At 34.2% G+C, this 24,877-nt stretch overlaps 7 protein-coding genes across 8 annotated transcripts; 3 read left to right on the top strand and 4 right to left on the bottom strand.

Annotated features, from left to right (window-relative positions):
• Positions 1-2,367: 2,367 nt before the first annotated feature.
• LOC126675469 (pathogenesis-related protein PR-4-like) lies at positions 2,368-3,299 on the top strand. The gene is made up of 2 exons (XM_050370115.2): positions 2,368-2,647; positions 3,009-3,299. Exons 1-2 carry the CDS (start codon positions 2,390-2,392, stop codon positions 3,177-3,179), a joined length of 429 nt encoding a protein of 142 aa, XP_050226072.1. The 5' UTR covers positions 2,368-2,389; the 3' UTR covers positions 3,180-3,299.
• A 511-nt stretch (positions 3,300-3,810) lies between these two features.
• LOC126674733 (photosystem II reaction center W protein, chloroplastic) lies at positions 3,811-4,799 on the bottom strand. Its single transcript, XM_050369225.2, has 2 exons — positions 4,622-4,799; positions 3,811-4,233 (listed from the first exon to the last, which is right to left on the bottom strand). Exons 1-2 carry the CDS (start codon positions 4,710-4,712, stop codon positions 3,926-3,928), a joined length of 399 nt encoding a protein of 132 aa, XP_050225182.1. The 5' UTR covers positions 4,713-4,799; the 3' UTR covers positions 3,811-3,925.
• A 2,180-nt stretch (positions 4,800-6,979) lies between these two features.
• LOC126674178 (E3 ubiquitin protein ligase DRIP2-like) lies at positions 6,980-12,759 on the top strand. Its single transcript, XM_050368585.2, has 7 exons — positions 6,980-7,507; positions 8,120-8,219; positions 9,249-9,576; positions 9,690-10,186; positions 10,340-10,390; positions 11,766-11,838; positions 12,357-12,759. The coding sequence occupies exons 1-7, from the start codon at positions 7,393-7,395 to the stop codon at positions 12,528-12,530; spliced, it is 1,338 nt and encodes a 445-aa protein (XP_050224542.1). The 5' UTR covers positions 6,980-7,392; the 3' UTR covers positions 12,531-12,759.
• A 678-nt stretch (positions 12,760-13,437) lies between these two features.
• On the top strand, positions 13,438-14,859 carry LOC126674182 (probable prefoldin subunit 4). The gene is made up of 3 exons (XM_050368589.2): positions 13,438-13,577; positions 13,660-13,770; positions 14,357-14,859. Exons 1-3 carry the CDS (start codon positions 13,569-13,571, stop codon positions 14,615-14,617), a joined length of 381 nt encoding a protein of 126 aa, XP_050224546.1. The 5' UTR covers positions 13,438-13,568; the 3' UTR covers positions 14,618-14,859.
• A 33-nt stretch (positions 14,860-14,892) lies between these two features.
• On the bottom strand, positions 14,893-16,275 carry LOC126674179 (uncharacterized). Of its 2 annotated transcripts, none has more exons than XM_050368586.2 (4): positions 15,811-16,260; positions 15,658-15,710; positions 15,340-15,507; positions 14,893-15,241 (listed from the first exon to the last, which is right to left on the bottom strand). In XM_050368586.2, exons 1-4 carry the CDS (start codon positions 16,174-16,176, stop codon positions 15,019-15,021), a joined length of 810 nt encoding a protein of 269 aa, XP_050224543.1. In that variant the 5' UTR covers positions 16,177-16,260; the 3' UTR covers positions 14,893-15,018. The 2 variants fall into 2 exon arrangements, with proteins under 2 accessions (XP_050224543.1, XP_055961093.1); XM_056105118.1 differs by having other exon boundaries at positions 15,083-15,264; positions 15,811-16,275.
• Positions 16,276-17,099: 824 nt separating this feature from the next.
• On the bottom strand, positions 17,100-18,349 carry LOC126674180 (PRA1 family protein E). Its single transcript, XM_050368587.1, has one exon. The coding sequence runs from the start codon at positions 18,083-18,085 to the stop codon at positions 17,453-17,455; it is 633 nt and encodes a 210-aa protein (XP_050224544.1). The 5' UTR covers positions 18,086-18,349; the 3' UTR covers positions 17,100-17,452.
• Positions 18,350-19,043: 694 nt separating this feature from the next.
• LOC126674177 (uncharacterized) lies at positions 19,044-24,212 on the bottom strand. The gene is made up of 13 exons (XM_050368584.2): positions 24,057-24,212; positions 23,880-23,942; positions 23,607-23,777; positions 23,337-23,468; positions 22,983-23,122; positions 22,682-22,768; positions 21,806-21,931; positions 21,533-21,685; positions 21,095-21,166; positions 20,613-20,714; positions 19,839-20,009; positions 19,657-19,736; positions 19,044-19,517 (listed from the first exon to the last, which is right to left on the bottom strand). The coding sequence occupies exons 1-13, from the start codon at positions 24,085-24,087 to the stop codon at positions 19,460-19,462; spliced, it is 1,386 nt and encodes a 461-aa protein (XP_050224541.1). The 5' UTR covers positions 24,088-24,212; the 3' UTR covers positions 19,044-19,459.
• Positions 24,213-24,877: the final 665 nt, after the last annotated feature.

A 24,877-nucleotide genomic window follows, 5' to 3' on the forward strand; every position in this document is an offset into this window, starting at 1 on the left:
GAGGCTAGCATTGCATATGTACAGCTTGAGGACTCTAATAAAATCTTAATTACTCAAATATTTTATAAAATTATAAATGGATCTTTTTTCCAGTTCTTGACTTCTTCAATTATACTGTCCATTTACGTGATCGCAATGTAATGAACACATTTATCAACGGTATAATTAGGGATGACAATAAAAATAGATTATCCGTTTTGGAGATCGAAAATTATAAAAGAAAAATATAAATTAGTAATATTATATCTATAAAATATTATATTTTATTCAGCTTTTGGGCTGTTGAAATCGTGTAATAGCTTCGATAACAATCATTTGAAATTCGTCTTTTTTAATATAAGTAACTAAAAGATTATTCATTAGGTCATTTTTCATTCAATTATGCAGCAATTTTCTTTTGAATTCATCGGAGAGAAAGCTTCTCCAATTAATGTTGTAGCAATTGGTAAGATCAATGGCAACTTAATTAACAAATAAACTAAAGAAAAAATAATATATTTTTTCTTCTAAAAAGTTATTAAGGTTAATTTTTCACTTTAGTAACAACATAAGGGTTATTTGTATACTTTGTCTCTTAATTTATTTTATTCATTTAACCCCTTCAAGCAAAAAAAAGTATACATTTTAATTTAATAATGTTGAGGTTATTTTGCGGTTTAAGCATAATATTTTTTAGTTATTTTGGCATTTTTGGATAGAAAGACGACTACAAATAATTGATAACTGCAATCAAGAGAGCGGCTGAACGCCCGGCTGCAATGTTCCCTCTTTTGTGCAATACTTGACTATTGAAAATAAAAGGATGCATTTAAAAGTTGAGGTACATATAACATGTGGAGCTAAAAGAAGGAAAATATTAGATATCTAGCCTGAATTCTTGACTTGTAATAGATAATAATCCGAACCGAGATCTAGTGACGAAACTAACTCCAAAATTGAGATAGGGCACAAACTTAATTTTAAAAAAAAAAGATCATAAAACAAAAAATTAAACTAAATAAATAAATTTTTCCTAATTAGGTCAACAATATCATAAAAATCAATTTGATTTTTATTTTTATTTTGTTTTATTTTAAATGCAATGAATTTGTCTAATTAAAAAGGAAAAAAAACACATTAAATTTACTATATTGGAAAAGAGTTAAAAAAATTAAGGGTATGTTTTTAAAAAATATATATTGAAAATTTTGAAATTAGAGTTTAATTTATATATAGTCTATATAATATGAAAAAAATTATGTTGATTTATATAATAATTACACTTTGATGTATATTTTCTAATTTTAATAGTTTTTGAGGCTAAGCTAAATTGTATATTAGACTTTATTATACATATTTTTCTACTGAATTTTTTTTAATCAAGTCTGAGCAATATATTAAATGGTACATTGCTTTTACTATAGTGCAGAATTAGGAAATATAATTAACTCATAAACTTTTTTTTGATAATTATTAACCCACAAACTTAGGATATTAGATCAGGTAATATATTTTTCTCAATGTGAGGTAGGGCGCATGCCCAACCTGGACCTACCTTACATCCGTTTCTGCCGAGACCTCCCACGTATAAACTAAAATATAAAAGATTCAGATCTAGTTGGACGTGATCCGAATCGGTCCAAACCCGACTATGAACCAGTATAATAGTGATCTAAGAGTTAAGACCGTGCCTCTAATTATACTCTCCTAGAAAATACATAACTGAATAAATTTGTGTCAGTCTTAACTAAGTTTGGCCAGATCATTTAACATAAAGGCTTTGCCTAATTACCAACTACTCCCTCCGTCCCGTAAAGATAGAAAAAGTATCACCTTTTTTTGTCCCATAAAAATAAAAAAAGTGGAGTTAGTTAAGTCAAAAATTATCAAAATACCCCTACATGCTTATCATAAAACATTAAATGCATATTTTGAAAAATAAAAAAAAAAGAGTTGTAAGTGTTATATTTAGTAAAGTGGCTTTGGAAAATGTACATAACTAATTGATTACAAAGGATAATTTAGACAAATTATCACAAGTTACCTATAAATAACTACTTTCTTAATTCTTGTAAAATGGGTACTTTTTCTATCTTTACGGGACGGAGGGAGGGAGTAGAATTTAGAGTGTATAGAAAAACAAATCTCTTCTGAGTTTGCTTTTACTTTTCAAACATTCAATGCCGTGTCCTGACTACACAATGCATCAATCAATGCCACAATCAAGTATAAGAGTTCATTTCTTGGACTAGTTTGTAAAATGTCTAGATAAATTATCTTGTCTGTTACTACTATTCAAAGTCATTTAGTCCATGTCCAAAATGCAAATTTTCCAATTCCAAAGCATAATTTCCAATCAACTTTTCCTATAAATTCCACAATTAATCAGACACAATTCCATACATACAAAATGGGGATTAGAGTAACTCTTTGCATTGTGCTTGTAGCCTTTCTCGTAGCCAAAGTCAGTTGCCAAAGTGGTTCCAACGTAAAAGCAACTTATCATATCTACAATCCTGCCCAAAATAATTGGGATTTGAATGCTGTCAGTGCTTACTGCTCGACCTGGGATGCCGGCAAGCCCATCGAATGGCGCCGGAAATACGGATGGACAGCTTTTTGCCATCCTACTCCTCAAGGACAAGCTGCTTGTGGCAAGTGCTTAAGGGTGAGAAACACATTATATCATCATAAGTGAATTCTTACATTTTTTTAAGTTTTTGTTTCTATCTTCGAAAGTATTTTTATAACTCAAAATGTCATTTGCTGTTTTACATTTCGAATTTTCCTTTCAATTTATGTTTCCGTGTTAATTATGCAAGTTCTTTAGTACGAATCTTAATTGTAAGCAATCCCCTTGATTCGAGTCTTGAATATATGAGCAACCTTAAAAAAATACAGGGGAATTTTATCGCTCCAACATATATGATCTATCCAGTTCGGTCCAAATTAATCAAAACAGTGAACATTGTCACTGTATTAAAAAAAAGGCAGTGTTTTAGGTTTAAAGTGAAAAATTGTTGTTGCAGGTGACGAATACCGGGACCGGAAATCAAGTGACGGTGAGAGTAGTTGATCAGTGTAACAACGGAGGGTTGGACTTAGACGAAGGTGTTTTCCGGCAGATAGACACCAACGGACAGGGTATTGCTAGAGGACATCTTATTGTCAACTACCAGTTTGTCAATTGTGGTGACTGAAGAACTCATGTCCTTTAATTTGTAGAAGCATTAAGTTACCTATTAATTAACTAATTAGAATAAGCTTCTACTGTAAGTAATGATTTCATCAATAAGAAAATTCTCAATAATATTTACATACTTCAATGTTGTTGCTCTTTGCTAATTCCTTCAATCAATTAAATATAAGCTGGATTTTTTTCTAAATTTATTATCTTAGACTATATACTCAAATATGAGTGTACACGTTTAGTATTCTGGTACAACCGAATTAACTGATTAAATCAAACTAAAACTTTAATTTGACACGATTTTTGGTTAATTCGATTTTCGTTTTTAATTTGAAATTTGACTGAATACATAATGTTATTATTTGTATTTCTAAGGTATTTTTATAATTTTTATTGGACTTGGACATTAAAATTAATGAAATTTGATTATTCAGTTAACTGAAATAACCGACCGAACAAAATAATTATTTTAGTCCGGTTACAATTCGGTTATATATTTCGATTACGATTAAAGTTATGAAAATTTGGTATGGTTTAATTCTGTATAATTTAGTGACTGAACCAAATAATGCACACCCCCTAACTCGAATAATACCTTATCCTATCTCGAATCGGATCCATCAATTACTAAAACAAGCTGATGATGAAAATAAAATAGAATGATAAAGATAAAATGTCAAAGCATTTGATACATAAACACACATTTTACATCTTAAAGTTGGTTTTTACACATCTTAGGTTTGATTGATGGCATAATTAAAGGGACAAAGCAGAATCATCATCTTCATCAAGAGTAGAAGTGTAGACAGTGTAGAGTGACCAAATCAAACCGAACACTCCGAACAGAATCCAACCGAGAAGATTGTTGCTCAAACCGAAAGGAAGACCGGTTCCTTCTGTGCTCATTCTGTCATCAACTAAAGCCATAGCTGGTCCTGCACTTGCACTAACTGCTGCCACCATTGATGCAACCATGCTCGCGTTTACGCTCTTTTCTTTCGCCTCCGCTTTCTCCTCTATGCTGCATCTCACCCTGCCGCCTCTTGATGCCATTGCAGGCAGTCCTGCTCATGATCAACATTTGTATGCACTAAATATATATACCATAAAATATACAAGACTGTGCTTGGGGATTTGCATTCGGTTCAAACCGAACCAAAACATTTTTTTTCTTTCACATAATTGTTAAAAGTTAAAGGAACTAAAAATATTTGAACCAATCTAAACTAGTCAGCTCAGTCGATTTAGTTATTTCGCTTCGGTGTACACTAAAACTTAATTAAATCCTTATGTTCAAAACCGAAATGGACCAATAAACTAAACAACAATTATTATATCAACCTGAACTAAACTAATAGCATGAATCTAAGCATTTGTATCATTACTCAATCATTAAATTTAAAATATGCAATAAAATTAAATTAGCATAAACATATGGTAATGTTGTCTTACCAAGAATAGGAGTGGCCTGAATCCTGGGAGTTTTGTTGAAGGTGGCAGAGGGTAAGAGTGCTGACAACTTGGTGGCTGACATGGCGGCCATTTTTTAATTTCTGCTACTTCTGGTCGGAGAAATTATTAGTTTAAACCACAATGGATGTGTTCTACAGATTAATGTACTTGGCAGTGCTAGTGTTACAAATTCTGATCACTCTTTGGATCAACAATAGCCATAAATTTCATATCCTAATCTTTCTATGACCAATCTGTGTCCTCCACGTGTCACCAAATCTTACACAAGTCTTATATTTTGGTTTGTAAAGAATTGGATACTTTGGAATTGGACTGAGATGTTCTCATATTTTAGTCATAATTCAATTTTCTTGACGTATATTTGTGAAAACGGTGCATATGGATTCATATCATAAATGGGCTGGATTTAATGCACATAGGCTTCTATGACATATCATTGGGCTCAAATAGCCCACAATATTACAAAACTCAAAATATTAATATATATTTTTGAAATGTATCTTCCAACATATTAAATCTAAATAGTATTGTTATACAGTCATAAAAATAATTAAAAATGATTGTTACATATTAGATATAATTAAGTAATATGGAAATATTATAAACCTGCAATTTAAAATTGGAATCAACTTTTTTCAACAAAAATAAGTAGAATAACCGAGCACATATGTTGGAGAAATTCTTAGATGAATTAAGTACACCACGTAGAATTATAAACCATCGATTTAATACGTGACACGTGACGTAATTATTTACATGAGCCAATTAATGAAAGGCACATTAATTCTAAATAAAACATAATACTCATCAATAATTGTACTTTTTATTAATTGGCTTATGTAAATAATTACGCCACATGTCACGTATTAAATTGACGGCTCATAATCCTACATGGTGGACTTGGTTCACCTAAGAATTTCTTCATTTGTTGGCATGAGGCATCTAATTTGCGTAGTTTGCTTGACACATACTTCTATTACACGAGTGTTTATCTCATGCATTGATTGTGTCATGTCATATTTATAATAAAACAATTTTTTTTGGCCAAATGAAATTGTATTAATATCGGAAAATAAAAGTATCATAATGTTTGATAGAAATAGATAACATAGTTTATAGAAAAAAAAACTCCTAAAAAGGAGTCTATAATAACTTTTTAGCCACTTCATCTAATTACACATTTACTTAACATATGCAAAGTGGCAGGTAATAAACGACGATGATAAGCGAACGGTATCAAAAAAATATGACTTCTATTGCTGATGGAATATCTTTCTTGCCATTAACTGCAAAGATCACATTTAAGTAATCTCTTTCAATAATAATATTGCTTAGTCTGAGTTGAGAAGCAATCATAATAGCATGCCGCAATATCCAATGCCTCCACAATTAATTAATGGTGATGATATTCATGGAAAACGATGAGAACTACAGTACGTAATAAACTCCGAAAAATTTGTGCAAAGCATACCAACAACTGCAATGCAGTTATTAATATTTAAGGCTGCATCAAAATTTATCTTGATCCTCCCAAGCGGTGGAAGACTCCACCGCTGTATCTGCCGCGTTAAGCTATTATCTACAACAGAAGGTTGATTTTTTAAGATTTGAACATATGAAAATTCATGTACTTGTGCTGATGCTCTGGAAAGCACATATGAGATTGTCCATGTTGAATTATTGAAACACTTATTATTTTTGCAATCCATATTCTCCAATTAATTATTGCCATCTAATTACGTTGATAAGGAGTAGTAAGTCCGTTAAAAAAAATTAACCACCATTCATGAATAGGGATAGGTCCAAAGCAATTGGATCACAACATTAATTCAGAGTGGAGCCATATACTCTCTAACAAGGAGCGTGAATAAAAACGATATTCAACTGATTCGTCAAATACACCACAAAGTCGACAAAAAAAGGAGATTGTAGGGCATCGCACATGAAGATTCACACCCAACGGAATATGGTTTAGCAATAATTATATGATATGAATTTTCGGCGAAATTTTGATATGAATTTTTTTAATTATTATTTAATTTGTTAATTATCAATTTTTCCGTATGACTAACGCATAATTGATTTGTTGCACGAATAACACGTGTAATAATTTTTTCTATTACACCTATCAGGATTTTTTTTATATAATTTTGAATGTTTTTAATTTGTATTGAATAAAGAGATTAGGTGACATCATATGTTAATAACAAAGGCACCGCAATGTGTATGAAAAGAATTACTAGAAGACAGAGTGTGGTGTGGGGGTAGTTGACACGCACAACGGCATGGTCAATGCAACCAAATAAACAAATACAAACATGAAAAAACGCAACCAAACGCAGGTTTAACACAACCCCCCATCGCCGCACATTATCACTTCAACACCACCTCACTCACCTTAAGTTAACTCTTGTCCAAAATAAATATACTTATAATCCAGTCTTAGCCTTAGTTTTTGCACTTACAACACGCTTTCCAACTCCCCCTCTCTCTCACCAATTCCCTTCAATATTGTTCTAAAAACACACACACATCCTATTTTCATGTCCTAAAACTCCCACTGAACCCCGCCCCACTCTTGCACACTCCCATAATTTCTCCTCTAAACTAAAATCTAACTCCCCAATCTTAAACCCTTAGATCTTTCTTCTGCCTTGTCTGCTTCTGTTTCAAATCCCCCCATTTTTTGTCTTTGTTACGCGGCGGTGTGGTGTATAATGTAAACTCTGTTTGTGTTTGGTGTTAATAAAATGGCGGGACAGGTGGTGAGAGTTAAGAGGGAAATAATAGAGGCATGCATGACTTGTCCTCTTTGTAATAAGCTCTTAAGAGACGCCACTACTATTTCTTTGTGTCTCCATACGTGTAAGTTCCCATTTTTTTGATGTGGGTTTGCTGGGTTTTTTATTTGAGTTGCATGATACGATCTGGGTTGTTTTTGTTTTTTTGATTTTGTAATCTGGGTATGTTTCAATTGTGATAAAGATGTGTTCTTTGATTCGAGATGGGGGGTTGTTTGTTCTTCGTTACTAACAATTTGTGGGTTTGACTTTTGGATTATGGTTCTTGTTTTTGCTGTATAATGTCCCAATTCTTGGTTATTTACGTGTTATATTTGTCGTTTGCATGTTTTTGATTGAATTGATGACCTTGGCCTCATTTTCTACGTTCATGTTTTTTAGTTTACTTAAAATTTTAGTTCAATATTAAGTGTAATTCTTGGATTCTTTGGTGAAAATACGTCCATATATAAAAAGTTTAAGCTTACTAATTAGTAATTAGAGTTTGTGTATGATGCATTTAGGAAGTATCTTATAATGCTTTCTGTTCATTTTGGTACTGTAATATATAGAAAAAGTGCATACTTGTGTTGTTTTTGAGTGAAAATGTATAAATTTTCAAGTTTTTTCTCTAGTTTTTGAATCATTTTTTTGTATAAACTGACCTGTTTCTATTCGTTTCTTTGGAATATATCAGTTTGCAGAAAGTGTATTTATGAGAAGCTCTCAGATGAAGAGGGAGACTGCTGTCCTGTATGCAACATTGACCTTGGCTGCCTCCCTGTAGAGAAACTGAGGTTAGCTTTTGACTTCATTATAGCTAATTGTGCAACTGCATGCTTAAAGGTGCATTCTTTATGCTAGGAAGCTGGAGCTCCTGTAATTTTTTTTGCTTTTATAACTGAAGTACAAGGCTATTATTGATTTCTATGTTTCTGAAGTTGTTGGCTACTTGGGTATATTAGTTTCTGATTATTATCGAGTTTGTTACTTATCGATAGGTTAATTGCTATTACAGCAAGTTGTGGAGAATAGAGCTTCAAATGTGTCCATGGAAGTTTTTGTTTAGATATATCTCTAATTGGTTACTTTCTTAAGCTTCATGATTTTCTTATTTTTCATCTTTTTCCAATTATCTTCTTTCTGGTTTTTGTAGATCACTTAGATCCTAGGTCATTCTTCCCTTCTCTTGTGTGCTATATGTAGTGTGCGCTATCCTTTTCAACCTAATTTGTCTGATAAGATTCTGTTTCGTTTATTTTGTCTCAACGATGGAGGATAAGTAAAGATTATAATTTTTTATCTGTCAAGACTATTGTTGTTTTCCTTCATCTTAGAACATAGTACCTTTCTACTTATCATTAGTTCTTTGTTCTATCTTTTTACTTTGCTCTGGGCTGCTGCTAAGTCCAGTTTAGCTTTATACCGAACTGCAGCCATTAAGATTGGAGTAGATATTTTAATATTTTTTTAAAAGTATTAAAACTGCTTGTGCGGTCATAGTTGGTTATGACTTTGAGTTGGTTTGGTAATATCTTTATTTATTTAAGTCTAAGGTGCCTTATAATCTGAATTTGAGTTGGTTTGGTAGATTGGTATATCTTTATTCAGGAAAGTAGGCAATCTATGTACATTCCATTCACATGCTATGTTGTTAGCCTATTGTTATATTGTGGGCAACAGTTAGCTAAAATCAAATCAGACGAATGGCTTATGTTTTGATAATTATGAATGTTTATTCGTCTATTAAAAGTAAGAAAAGCTGGTCCAAATTTTGATTTTAGTTTCTGCTCACTGTTTTGTATCAATATATTGATTTTATGCAGGCCAGACCATAATTTACAAGACATTAGGGCCAAAATATTTCCTTTTAAAAGAAGAAAAATTAAGGCTCCTGAAGTTATGCCTTCAATTGCATTGCCACCAAAAAGAAAGGAGAGATCATTATCATCTTTAGTGGTTAGCGCTCCCAAAGCGCCAATGCAAACTGGATTTACTGGAAGGAGAACTAAAGCAGGTACAAGAAAAGTTGTTCCTTCGCGGTGCAATTTTTCTGTCGAGGAATTCAATAAAAATGAAGATTCTCTGGAAGATCATCCAATGAGTTCAAGTTCTCCTGGGTCTCCTAGCCGACTTGTACAAAATAAAATGCAGGTAAGGGAGGATTTTTTTTTTCTTTTTCCAATCAATGCTCTTGAACTTCCTTTTGTCCATCTCTTGCAGACAATTATGCCTTTGTTCAACTACAGTTTGTTAATATTATACAGGATTCTTCTGCGGGTGATTCTCCGAATACACCGAGGCCTGAAGACGATCCAGTGGTTGATAGAAAAATAGAAGGGAAAGCTGATTTATGGACTCCCTTAAATTGTCTTGTTGAAGCTGCCAACAGAAGCAAATCCTCCAAGTCAAATTCACAAGGGCCATCTCATGTTAAATTAGAACTGCTTAATGCTCCTGATGATGACTTATATTTACTTGGAATGAAAGACATAGCAGAATCGCCACATGGACATGTGAGTGAAGTATACAGGCCTAGAGCCAAAATTAAGGAGCATAGTGAGGACTCGAAAGCTAAGGATGATAGTAATGGAACAAAATTGCATCATGCATCAGTAAAGCGTAGAAGATTAACCGCACGGAAAAGAGCAGCCATGTCAGAGGAGCTCAGTGCCTCAGCACGGCTTGTGCTAGAGGCTGTAGAGGCTAGGAACAACAGGAGAAACTGTCCAATTTGGTTCACATTAGTTGCCTCTGAAGACCAGTAAGTTGCTCGCTAGGCCATCTATAAATCATAATTTTTTGAACATTTTTTTATTGGGAGGATTATTAAGCTAGCAATCAAATTATATTTTATGGGAGGTTTATGAAGGTAGCAATCAAGTGCTGACCTCTGCTTATATGCTTAATTGATTAGGAAAGGAGATGCTTCCTTACCACAGATATCTGCTGGTTACCTGAGGATAAAGTGAGTTTCTATGAACCCATTACCTGCCTAGCCATTATTTTATTTTGTTCTAATCTGTTGGTTCTTTTAATATGGTATTGGTATTTAGACACTTTTTTATATCTTAGAAAAGGAAACAATAATAGGCTATCTCTCATCTTCTAGGCTTCTCCTTATGTGCCTGTGAAATCTGAGCTGAAGGTCAAATCAATTTAGTTGAAAGAAAAAAGACTCTGGCTAGGAAGAATTTATTTTTATGTCACAGTAATGTGCAGTGTCTCAAAGTTGGACTTATTGTTTTCTACCAACTACCAAGCCCTGTGGATGCTATGCCCGTCGTACTTACAATGCAGTGACTTCGAGTTATGCGTAGCTGTACTAGTTGGGACTTGGGAGTTAAAGAGTGTTCTCTTTTAATCTTTTTTGAAAAGTTATTTCCATGAATTTATTTCGTGTGTGCATGTAGATAAATGGGAAGAGATCTATTTACATTAGGATCAGTAGAACATCCAATCATGCAGAAGTTCAATGTGGTACAGATCTTTCAATTTGAGTTAAAGTTTTCCTTTTTGATCAGATTTAACCCATTGCGTCATACGTATGGTCTTAGAGACTGTTATAGTTACTGTGTTACTGAAGTATTTGGTTGCATTGTGCTCACTATTGTCTGCCATAAAAAATGAAAAGCCGGATAAAGTTGAAGATGTTAACACAAGAAGTCTCAGATAATATGTTGCTGCGGAAGAACATATGTTCTGAATAATTATTTAGAGAACTACTAAATAAAGAAAGAGAAGGCGGTGATCAGTTATTACGAACCGTGTTATTTTTATCTTCTTTTTAAAATATGAGTGAATCTTTAACTCTTGTTCAGCATGGTTGCACTATCGAGGCCATCATATTGTTTATGATTGAGGTTTCTCAAATATCAGCTGCTGTGGAGGGCACTACACTGCACAACCTCATAGGCAATATTTCAACTTCCAAATAACTTGGTCTAAATATATTTTGGGGTTTTCGATGTCAAGATATCTCATATCCCCGAATCCTTGATGTTTGATACAATGACATATTTCTTGTTCATGGATTTGTTTCACTAGACTGCGGATGATGTCTTACGTAAGTAATTTCAGTCTGCTAAAGTTAAGACTGAAGGTTTTCTGATTTGATGATCTGTTTGATTTTTAACCTGGCCTGTTCCGCTTAAAAAAAAATAAACAAACTGTTGGTTATTATTTGCTTGTCTCAGTTTTGGTATGCTTTCGTTTGACTTTTGTGATTATTCTGCCCGAGTGTTTTGGTCAAATCTTGGTCAGCATTTTAGAAAGCTATTGACTTTGAAATTGTTATTCTCGTCCTGAATTATGTAGTGCTGACTGCTTAGTTTTTTTCACAGGGATGGTAAAATGCCAGTCTCATTTATTCAGAAGTATCTTGTAAAAAAACTCGATCTTACTAGTGAGGCTGAGGTATGCTTATTTATTTTACCTTCTCGTGGAGATGACATTTGTGATAGTTAAATTCACTTCTTATGAATTATGAACTTATTTTGACCGTCTTTTAATTCTCAAATCACAGGTTGGTTTACCATGCAGTGTTACTTGAATGCTTCTTTTTTTTTTTTAAGAAAAAGATGTATTCCATTTTCATTTTATAAGGTTTTGTGTCTAAATGCAACTTAGCCATTTGAACTTTGAATAGTTCTTGTATATTTCATTGTGTTATTTCATTGGGTTATTTTAGCTTTGATTTCGGTCGGTTTTTGATTAAAAAAAAAAACCTTCCCGCAACTGTTTTTCTGTCAATATGAATAGCTTATGCATTAGGCGATAATGTCAGAATCTAGAACGATTATTTGCTGCGTTTTGCAATTTGCTTTACGAACTCATCTTGCCGATTATCGGAGTTATAATACTACGGATTGCGTTTGTAACTTGTATTTTCATGCATGTGATAGAGTTGAACTAGATGTTTTTGTGCTGTACAGGTGGAGATAATGTGCAGGGGTCAGTCAGTTCTTCCAACTCTGCAATTACAGAACTTGGTAGACTTGTGGTTTCGAACAGCATCTACAACTAAAAAAGTACCAGCGCCGGTGGGTTCTTCAGCTAAGGACTTTGTGATGGTACTGTCATATTGTCGGAAAGTTCGACCCTCTTAAATTAATTAATTGTCTTCTCCTCATGTCGTCTTTGTTCAGTTTTACATATTCAGTTAGGAAAATATATGATGATGATGTTGGATCTTGTGAGTCTGTATTTATTCCGACAAGCTGATCCATCACGCTTACTTCGTTACGTTCATGTGATTGCATGTACGACTATGTAATATTTGTTTCTTGATATCGTTACACGCTGAAATTCATGAAATTGATCTTCAGTTTGTTGTTAGTGAGTTCTATGATTTATAATTTCAAGTTTCTGATCCTGCTATCTACATATACATTACAAAACCAAACCGTTCTATCTTATTTCAAAACTGTACTATTAATTTAACTTGCATCCTTTTGAAATTATAATTATAACTTTTTTTGATTGATTTTTTCACAAAATTCAGGCCTCCTACATATAATGTGGCAATCGGAGTAAAAATATTTTCCCACATTCCTTCACAGTTAAATGCCACATCAGATAAATCTATGATTGACATGTAAGGAAGATAAACTGCAACATATAACGTAAAACAAATATGAAAATATTCTCATCTTGATTGCTACGTCAAATGTAATATGCTCAATTTTATAAGAAAAATAATTTGAAATAAAAATTATAATTATTGTTTTAGAAAAATTTAAAATTTAAAACAATTTATAAAAATTTAGTACCGTTTTGACTAGTAGCCTAAATAATTGAATTTGCATAATTTTTTAGATTTTTATTTTAATTACTTTTAAAATTGCAATTTTTAAAGTAATCAAATGTTTATGTAAAATTTGAAAATATTAAATACACACCCTCACACAGTATATATATGTAATTATTGAATTTCTTTGAAATAAAAAGAGAATATACAGTTATGCCCTTCCTTCTACAAAGCGCCTAAGCATTGGGACGAGGGTGTTTTTAGTAAGTTGATAAGGCTAATACAAGAACCCAAAAGCCCCGTTATGCAACATAGAACTGAAGGATTAGTGGGTTGCCCGGAGATTCAGTCTGAGCTGAGAAATTGAACGAAAGCTGGAACCTTTGTCTGAAAAAATATGCAGCAGGTAACTTTAAAACCCTAATTAAACCTAATTTCTTCTCTTGTAATATGTATAGATATGTTAAATTGAAATGTTGAATGTGAAGGGCGGAGGATCTGAAACAGTGGTGACTTGGGAGGATCAGCAAAATATTAATAAATTTGGGAGATTAAACAACCGTTTGCACGACCTTCTTGATGAAATTAAGATTGCCAAGGTACTTTTTTTTCTTGTTTATGAGTGATTAATTTATTATGTTTGTGGACAAGTCATACAAATTAAGTTTGTATTGAAGTTGAGTCACAAATATAGTTAAAGCTATATGATTTATTGACCGTATTCGGAATACGGTAGGGAATTTAGAATGCTAATGGATGACTAAGTGGCTCAATTTCCGTTCCCTTGATTAAACATCGGAAGTGTTTTGTGGCGTTTCTGAAGATTTCAGGGAAGTGTTTTGTTCTTAAGGAAAGCTTAAGTGAACTGGTTTGTTTAATAGTACAAACTCTTATTAGACAATTTTGGTTTTTTTCGCTTCTCCTCAGACGAGGAAGAAGTAATACTAGAGTCTAGATATGTGATAAGTGTTAAAGATGTGGCTGTTTTTATCCAGTTGATCTCAAGATGAACTTTGTTTTATTCTGTTGGTTATTTCCCATATGGTTTCGAGCAAGTTGCGAATCCTATTTTTCTTTTCCCTGGTAGTGGTTGGGCAAATAAATCCGTTCTGTAATTTGTTCTTTGTTTCTGTCTTTTCCTTTACTTTGTTCTTGGCTAATAATCCAGCACCCATTGTTCTTCAGGAATCGAATGAGAATCTGGAGGATGCAGGCAATGAATTGATTCTCACTGACGAGGAGGTGGTTCGTTTCCAAATAGGAGAAGTTTTTGTTCATGTCCCAAAGGAAGAAGTTGAGACAAGGATAGAAGAGATGAAAGAGGTGACTAGCAAAAACGTGCAAAAACTTGAGGAAGAGAAGGACTCGATCCTTGCACAGATGGCCGAGTTAAAGAAGATTTTGTATGGGAAATTTGGTGAATCCATCAATCTAGAGGAGGATTAGTGTCGGTATTCCATTAGTTTTTACTGATTTAGCATGATCGCCAACAGAATCATCCATTGATCTTTGAATTGTCTGGAAAAAGATCTATTCCATCAGGTTTCTGATATACTCCGTGGTTGCAACTGTAAGCATCTGGGTGGTATTTAACTGGCGCTCTTGTGTGTTATATTATATTTACATTGAATGCTTATTTAAACTTATGAAACTTTCAAATGCTAGTGTGAAGTAATGATTTTTTGATACTGCTCGATTTTCTATGGATGTGAACATGCATCAACTTTGAATTTCATGCTTACTGCATTTTCATTTCACGAAAAAAGCTCTTATCGTGTTAAATACATGTACATCCTCTGCAAATCACTACATTAGATATGGAACTTTGTACTGGCGTGCTAGAAATGTCAGGCAAGTAAATTAGGCTGCTTGATCATAAGAACACGCCGTTTTCTTCCGATCAAAGTCACCCAGTGAGGATCAGTTGAGATTACTTTGTAACCTGCATTTGTATACAATCTGCGAGCACCTATGTCATCTTCATATGCTCGGAGGACAAGATACTCAAAGCCCAACGAAATGGAGAGCACATCACAAGCTTTTAGCAGTACGCTGCCTATCTTCTGCCTCCTGTAAGTTGCAATAATTTCATTCTGTATCAAAATATATATACTAACGAGTTGTTATGAGCATGTTGAACATTAAGTATATAGAATTTTGATTCGAACCTGAAACTTTTGGAAACGGCTATCCCTGATATATAGAGATACTCTTCTGCTCCATTTAGATATTGCAGAACATCTTCATCTCTCACCGCTGTGGCATCCACTACACCGACAAGCTTACTCTCGGACTCGGAAGAATCAACTGCAGGCTCAGCTACCAAACATGCATATCTGTTAATGTTAAGATAATCATCATGTCTTTTTGTTGAATCAGCCAAAGCAGCAATTTGACCTATCAAAAGATTAAGAAAGTTTTATCATGGCTTAATTAAGGTATTACAGTTTTTGTTTGGTACTCTAATTGTAGCAGTCAACGGTTACCTATCAGGAGGTGAGTTCCTGAGTTTGTAAAGCAGGCCAGCTAGCACTTCAGCCTGTGATGCAGGAAAATGAAAAGTTAGAAAATTTGAGTTCCGTCGCTTCAAAAGCGTTTTTAGAAATGGCAACGGAATGTTGAAATGTAGTATTTGAGACCTTAAAGAATTGGAAGAAGAAATCATCAAAGATAGCCATAGGAGTATGGAAAGCTTCAGCTTGAATTTGAGAAACTTCCCTCATCTCATGCTCATCTCTTGCCAACTTCCTCACTTTCCAACCAAACTCATTTACTAAACACTCTTTATCCTCATCTGATCTTGTGTTGTTTTCGAACAGAAGTGGCTCTTTAGCTACTGATGAAGTTGGGGTTGAAGATACTGTGCATCTCTGCACCACACAACCTCTGCTACCACCGGGCGCTAATTTCCGCCCGCCGATCTTTCTTCCATGGCTACATGTATTGGGAAATTCTAGATTGGGTCCTTTAGAAATGTGGAAGTAGCAGGGTAGCATATGAGCCATGTTGATTCATTTACACAAGTAAAACAAGGTAAAATGCAACTTAGAACACCATGATTCCATTGAGTGGCTACTACTGCTTGTTTGCTGCCAACCATACATTGATATGAGATGCCACATGGAAGCATTATAACCTAACACATTTTTTTGTAGTATTTATATTATTATAATTGGATGCTCTTTCATTTTTCCATGATGATAAATGTGAGAGGTGGCCCCTGCACCAGCAAATAATCAAAAAGAAAGAAGTAGCTGTACTAATGTTCGACGATTTCAAAATAGGGCAACTCAAGAAAACCAAACAGATTCCAATCATGCCAGCAATTTCTTGGCATCATCTTCGTACACATTTTCATCAAATACAAATTTCAAAAATATTGGAGGGAATACTTACTGATACATAATCATGCAAGTCATTAGGCACAACAAAATGACAGTCACTGAGATGTCCCATACAATTTGGGACAAATAATGTGACAAATACTAGAACAGAGAACAAAGAATTTGCATCAGAAAATTATCCTTCCCCCCAAATTACAGCTCTAGAAAAACATCATTACCCATAGCAAACTGACTGCAGACTCTTTTTCGGCTTGGGTCTCCCCCGACCATTTCCTGGACTAGCACCGTAAGGGATGCTGAAAACTTCGATCACAAAGTTGCATAAAATTTGCAGTTCTTAATTTATTCAAATTACCATGACACCATCAATCATTAAACTGTTCTATGTTAGTGCTAAAACACTGTTCTGCGTATTTACAAGTCATATCAATTTACCAACAAGCAAAGACTAACTGTGGCGAAACTATAAATTTGCTCCCATAAGGACAAGCTGTAACATCTCTTTAAATTGAATATAAATAAAGCCTACTGCTTGCAACAAATTGTATCAAGTGAGCACAAGATGTGCATATATTAGCTGCAAATGACGATGAAATATCGGATTGATCATTTCAATAATTCGAATTGCACAAAAGCAAGAGAAGATTAATTACATTAATGGCTTAAACAAAACAGAGATCACTTTCATTGGAGTTGATAGCATCCTGATGTATCACATATTTAATCTTCACAATGAAAAACTTCTACCTCCATAGCATAACTTCATGAAGCTATTCCCGTCCATGCCAAACCAAAAACCGACAAATTCAAGGCACCGATCCCACAGAAAAGCTCAAGTTAACCCTCCATAACATTTTTTAGCTGATAACACCAAATAACGAAACTAAAATCAATACCCGTAACTCCATATCATCAAACTCAACACCGAAAAAACCCTTCAAATCCGTGTATAAGCTGCAGTTGTCGTCCTCAAAAACTGACTACCCACCACAGAATTCAAACTACCTTCAGCAGCGCTATCTTCATCAAGAAACAAATCCTCATTATTCCTAAAAGCAGCATGAACACCAACCACCACAACACCAACAATCAAAGCCACCAAGACATTCAACCCGACATGCGTAAACACCAATGCAACAACAGTAACCAATCCAAGAACACCCAACACAATTCTATCATCAAACTCTCTATTAAACAACACAATTGGACTATCTCTAGAGAAGTACAGCAAAAACCAAGCAATAAACACCACTATAAAAACAATCATAGATACTGGGTGCCAAAGCAGACTTAAGAACAGGATTATAAGCAATACCATAGCGTAATTAACCCGGAAATAATTCGCGTTGTACTTGACCCGGGACATTGCATCACTGTAGCTGTACGGGAATGATAGAGATGAAAGATTTAAAAGTTCGCGCCATGGACGGAGAGTGGCGATAACTGATTGGGTTGCGGAGGTGGCGCGTGAGAGGAATGTGAAGGAAGTGGATGTTGGTGATGGAGATTGTGGGAAATTGTTTGTTACCGGAATCGTTCCGTAACCGGCGGCGGGTGATTTCAGCGACATATTAACCGTGGGAATCGATGTGGAGAAATTTTAAAGAAATTTGATGAAGAATGTAAAGTTAGATTGAAAAGTAATGGAATGCCGGAAACTGGAAGAATTGGGGATATGAAGAGAAACCCTAACTTGAAGATTGAATTTTTGATTTTAGGGTTTCTGAGTGTTGTCAAATTGGAATTGAGAATTGAAGTGTTTCTGTTTGACAATGATGGGATTTTCTTTGGGTTTCTATTTCAGGAAAATGACTGTCGAGGAGCTGTTTATATTGAACTGTCCAGTTGGAGTTTTCATTTATTTAATTAGATAAAAAACAATTCTTGTTTTTTTATTATCAGGGAGCGTTTGTGAGAAAAATTAAATTCATATGTTTGTGGAAAAAATTAATCTAGTAGAGGAATAATTTATTGATAATTGAACAAACTATTGTTTAGGATTCCTGAACATTGTTTGGGATATTTTAGACGGGCTATCAGATTATTTTGCCAAATTTTTTATATGAATTTAATTCAGCATGTAGAATTATAAACCTGATGTTATATATTGAGCGACGCCCTTCCGCTTGCGCCGTCGGATCACTAAGGCTGATTTTCATCCTTGCTCGACAAATGGGTCTTGCAGTCAAACTCCCTTCTGCATTGGCGCTCGAGGGTCAATCTCCGTCCGGCCCGAGGAAAGGATAATTCATAATTACATGTGGCGAAATCAAACCATGTCAAAATTATCTAAATAAAATTAGACTGTTTATGTAACCACTGATACTGTCAATTATGCAGGATAATTGTGCTGTTTATCCACATTAAGTCACAAACACAACTAAAAATAGTCCAACAGCTCCGCATGATGAATCAGATAATCAAGACTAATATGTAGAGCTGACTGAACCAAAAAAATTGAAACACAAAAAATTGAAAAAGTTCAAATTTTGCTGATAAAATTGCCACTATAAAGCTACAACAGAACAAAATAAAAATTACTGTTGCTGATAAAATGCGCAATCAACCAATCATTACAGGCTAGCTGCTGTCTTTACCCTTTGAATGGGACACAAACCCCCTACAAAAACTGTACCAATCTAAAAAAGAGAGAACATATTTATCCAAAAATATAAAGAGAGAGAACATAGTAAATTTCCCGAAAATAATGCTTTTTCTAATTTACATCACGTCTATCATTTCCTTCAATGGCTTTCACTACAAGCTAGGGTAAAAACTCATTGATCAGGCGAGAAACGAAGTTGATGCAGAACACTCGAGCGGACAAAATTTTGTACTAACTTGTGTCTATTATCTGATGCTGATGTATCACTGAAGCACATTAATACATTACGATCAATTAAATTACCCTGGCCTTCTGATGCTGATGTATCACAAAATCATATTATGATTTCTTTTCCTGATCCGTTCCATGAAACTTTCTCCCAGCCTCAACCGCTTCTCTGCAAAATTTGCATAGTTAAAAGTTAAAACTACAAATCACTGCAGCACAATCTAAATTGCATTTCAACAAAAGCAAAAAGGTGCTAATTGGTTATTGGCAAATTAAATCAGAAAAAACTGGAGGATCGTTTTGCAAACCTAAATGCAGAAACAAGCTCTTTACTGTTAGGATCAAGCTGTACACCCTCGTAAAATGCATTCGCGGCTTCATCAAACCTCTGCAATTAAACATAACCATGAATACGACAATATGCATCACAAGATCATTCATATGAAGAGTGAGAAATGGAGGGGGGAAAGAGAGTGAGAGCAGAACATGCCTGCAATAAACGCAGAGCTGCACCTTCCCGATAGCAAGCTTTTGGCCAATCTGGTCTCAGTGATCTGCAGACTTTTGCGTCAGCTAAGGCATGCTCAGGTTGTCCCAAGCGTAACCAACAAAGGCTTCTATTTGAAGGCAAAGTGGCATCAGTAGGATCCATATCAATTGCCTGCAAAGGCAACATCAAGTCATTATTAGGTGTTATGAATATCTACTACACAACCAGAGGCACTCATCCAGGCACCTCCAAGTAACAAAATCCATAAATATCAAGCTCCCAGAAAGAGAACTACAAACATTTAGAAAGGGGAAAAAATTGTCATTTATTTCTGGATTCTCTAGTCCTCTTTCCAATTAAAGAGCAACCTCTTTCATAACGCTTGCTCTAGTAACTTCCCATCCTATCGATAACCTCGTTACAACTGAACACCCACTGCTACCTTCCATACTTCAGCAAAACAAGTTTAGCTTTTGAACAAAGTTCAATTCAAAGATGTTCATTAAAAATCATATGTTATACCGGGTTTCAAAGGAACTGTATAGGGATAGGTGCCAGAGGTTACTTTCTAATTTAGAAGTAGAAGGAAATATCCAATTTTTGAATTGTCATATGGCTTGTTTCAATTTATATATATGAAAAAGACATTTGACCCAGGCAGTGAATGCATCTTGAGCAAGAAATACTGCATCTTAAGCAAGAAAAGCCATTAATCTAATAATAACGAAGGATATTGTAAGTGCTCATGAATTTGACAGAATATGAGTACTATACTTGTGTATATGCATCCACAGCCAAATGAAAATCCTTTCTTTTAAAAGCATCTTCTCCTCTTGCTTTTGCTTCTGCAGCTCTCTTCTTCGCTTCAGGTGACACCTAGACAAGTTCAGATATGAAACACATGAGGATGAGGATCAGAATACTTTTATTGTTAAACCATATTTGCATTTTCATCATTTAAAACATTTTGTAATTTATAGAAAAATATCTTAAAAACATTATGCTGCAACCAGCCAGCACCATTTATGTTGCATGCATGACACAACAAACCACAATCACAATTTAAAACTGTTATGAACTGAAGGACTTCCGGAATGCATACTTTTATAGAGTTTATAGATGAATGGATACCAAATCTTGCAAGTCTTAGATAAACTGAAAATTGTGTGTTCAAATTTTCAGAAATTCTATGCTAAAATAGAGAATTCTAATGGAGAATTAGGGAAAGAAATATTTATGCAGAGTAAAAGCAGCACCTCAGGAAGATCCTTTTTAGGTACAGCAGTGCCTTCTTTAGTGACATCTTCCCTTAGATTCCTTGTTTCTTCCTGCAAAAACGTAGAAGAATGCCCAACAGGCAACAGTCCCATCAGTTGAGGGTAAATTAAACAAACAAGCCACAGGCAAGCAAAAATGATAAAAAAAAAAAAAAAAACCCAGGTGAGTACTAGCATGACATATCGCTCATTAATAATTATACATCCACTCAGTAGTAAATTAAATCAGCCCATCCAAGAGAAGCATAAAGCGAAAACCCCACTTGCTTAAGGATATAAAACCTTAAACCTTTTTGAACATATTATACCAGCTCATCCTCAAAGAGAATTGACAAATTACTCAAGATTTTATAATTTCCTACGAAGAACAACCGCCAAGTATCCTGATTTTGAAAGCATATCTGCGGATCTTAGTACCACTTGTTTGTTAAATTCAGATTGCATATGTCCAAGAATTCCATCAACAGTCCACTCCGGGATACTGTCAATTTTAGACGTCGAGGGAAAAAGGATTTCCACAGCTGCGCGATTGCCTCTTGCTGCTGCAACCTGTATTGGTTTCTGGCTATCCTGTTAGACAAAGAGAACTTGCAATCAATTAAAAATAATATGGAGTTGTCAGTGCAACTACAAAAAAGACAATGAAAAACAAAAGAAATAAATTAATAGAAGGTAAGATAACTGTGGCACCTCATCACTGAGGTTAGGATCAGCCCCAGCTTTTAGCAAACAAGTCAAGATTTCTGGGCTTCCATTATCAGCAGCAATGTGCAATGGGGTGGCTCCACCAGCGGTAATATTCACATTAGCACCTGCCTGCACAAATAGAAAACACAAAATCACCTTAAATAATAATAATCAAATAAGTTAAAATTGGATAGAAGCACAACTGATAACATCATGCTTAGTCTATGGCCATTTTTTTAATTAAAAAGAAAAAGAATATCCAGTTGAATAACTAGAACCCGTTAGCTTGATTTGCAAAATACTAGTTTCTCAATAACATGGGGCAGTTAGACTTTGTTTGACTAGGCAAGTATTAGAATTTCACAACACTCTAAGGCCCTAGTCTATAACGAAGTCTCAAACAAAATAGATAACGAACTCTGCACTTTGAACAAAGATTTGAGACTTAAGCATCGCCAAAGAATCGTGTATAACTTACCACAGGAACTACAACCCTTGTTTCGATGACTCTAAAAGAAAAGATCATTGTTGATGCCAGGATGAAGATACATTACTGATATCTAAAAATTCAATTTATTTAAATTTGTGATAATGATAAAAAAAAACATTCTCCTGAGGAGAAGATCAATGGAAGATGAATATCAAGGGGAATCATGATATAGAGAACAAAATCTCAACCAAAATTTAATCCATCAATAGACAGAGAGAATAAATCATTTTCCCATACAAACAGGCAGTAGTATGCATCAAACACAAATTGGAAAAAAATGAAGTTGTTCTCTTTTTATTTCAGTTCCAGCTAAATTTATCACAAAACCAAGGATGCAGCAGCATCTAACTGAAACATTATGCAGAATGTTAGAGGATTAAAGGAGATACCTGAACCAATGACTCTATGCATGCCAATGAACCAGCTGCAACAGCTGACAGTACTGGAGTTATATTATCTTCAGTTTCAGCATTAGGCTGCAAAAAGAAGATCACATCATGTAAGGAACACATCAAATATACAGAATAAGAGCACAGAGCGATTGCAATAAGAAGCATCGCTTCGAACTTATAAACTTCCCTATTATATTCATAGAAATGCAATGAAACCCACAAAGAAAGACATAATTTAGCATCCAATATAACGAGCAGTTATCAACTTAAAAGCAAACAAGGACAGGAAGAAAGTTACATTAGCATGGTGCTCCAATAAAACTTTCATGGCATCAGGCTGTGCATGACCAGCAGCCCAAATTAGAGGAGTGCCAGCATCACTTTGTGAATCAACCTCGACACCCTTGGAAAGTAAATACTTTAGCAACTCTATGTTTCCTGCAAACATGCACAACACGCATTGAAGTAAATTTTTTGATTGGCTAGCTAATAGAACCCAAGAAATAAAATTGATAAATGTTATGATTCTGTTTCCAAGTATGCCATTTACAAACTATTTGCAAGTATGTAAACAGCAAAACCATGCTACAGATACTCTAGACTTCTTAACTTGTTCCGTGCAATCACAAACAGAGAAGAAAGTCAAAAATACCTATTCCTGCAGAGTGATGCAGAGCCGTTACACCTAGATCACTTGCGATAGCAGGATTTGCACCATGTTCGAGAAGGTAAATTGAAGTGGCAGTATGTCCTTGCCGAGCAGCATGAAGAAGAGGAGTCTCACCTGTATATCAACATTAAATCCCACGAAAAACTTACTAAAACAACACTCCAGCAATAACAAAAAATCAATATCTAATGCTGAATGACATTCCCACTTCACATTTGTTAATAGCACAATACAACACATATACGGTATTACCATCATCGTCCTTCGTATCGACATCAAGCTTCAAATCTTCAACTAAGTACTTGCACACCTCAGTCTGGCCTTCCCTTGCAGCAAAATGAAGTGCCCCTCTTTTATTAGCATCCTTAATATCCGCCACCGTTTTCGCTACTCCTTTCCCATCATCAAGCTGTGCTGCTAAATCTATCCAAGTAAATTCCAAACAGTACAGTCACTCACTCACATAAAACCAAAATCCAAAGAAAAAAATACTTAAAACCAAAAACCCAATTCACTAGAACTTACTCTTAAGAAGATCCAAATTCCCAGTACAGGCAGCAGTAAGAAAGTTCTGAACTTTTTGTCTTACTGCAATCACAATTAAACATTAATAAATCAAATAAAAATCAAATTTTTACGCTTTGATCAATTATAAGTCATTGGATTAATGTGATACAATACACAAAAAGAAAAAAGTGGAACCTGCTAAAGCATGAGAAGCATCAGGAGCCATTGCTTGTTAGTGAAACCCTAAAACAGATAATCAAAAAGAGAGCTTTTCAGCTGAAGATTTTGTCTTTGACAACTCAAGACTTTGAGCCTAGAAGTTTTCTGGGTTTTAAGGGTTTATTAAATATTCTTTATTGTATATAAAATAATATATTCTCTCAATTTTCACAAATTTTAATTTAATAAGGCTATACTCATTCCAAGTCCTTGTATTATTCCTTTTTATTTTATTTGGTTCTTGATAAACTTTTTACATTCAAGTGATCTTTTAACTATTTATTTTAGGCTTAATTGCGTAAAAAATCACAAACTTTAGCGTGTTTTGCAAATTTAACATAAACTTTCAATTTTGGCAAATTAATACACAAACTTTAGATTTTTGGCAATTTTAGCACCGATCAATTTTTCGTGAAAAAAATGCTGATGTGTATACCGGAATAACCACTATTCCAGCGTCCACATCAGCATTTTTCTCTATTTTTTTGAAGGAAAATTGATCGGTGCTAAAATTGCAAAAAATCAAAAGTTTGTGTATTAATTTGTCAAAATTGAAAGTTTATGTTAAATTTGCAAAATACGCTAAAGTTTATGATTTTTTACGCTATTAAACCTTTATTTTATAAACAAGTGGTATTTTTACGCATAAAACGACGTCGTTTCATGCAGTTAAAACGACGACATTTTATTATATTTCATTTGCAAAAGGATCATAAGTGTACAAACTAAATAGTTAATTAATCACTTTAATGTAAAAAATTATCAATGAAATAAAAGCTAATAATATAGTTATTTTA

The sequence above is a fragment of the Mercurialis annua genome, linkage group LG3 (assembly GCF_937616625.2).
Source record: "Mercurialis annua linkage group LG3, ddMerAnnu1.2, whole genome shotgun sequence".
In the NCBI taxonomy this organism is placed as follows: Eukaryota; Viridiplantae; Streptophyta; class Magnoliopsida; order Malpighiales; family Euphorbiaceae; genus Mercurialis; species Mercurialis annua.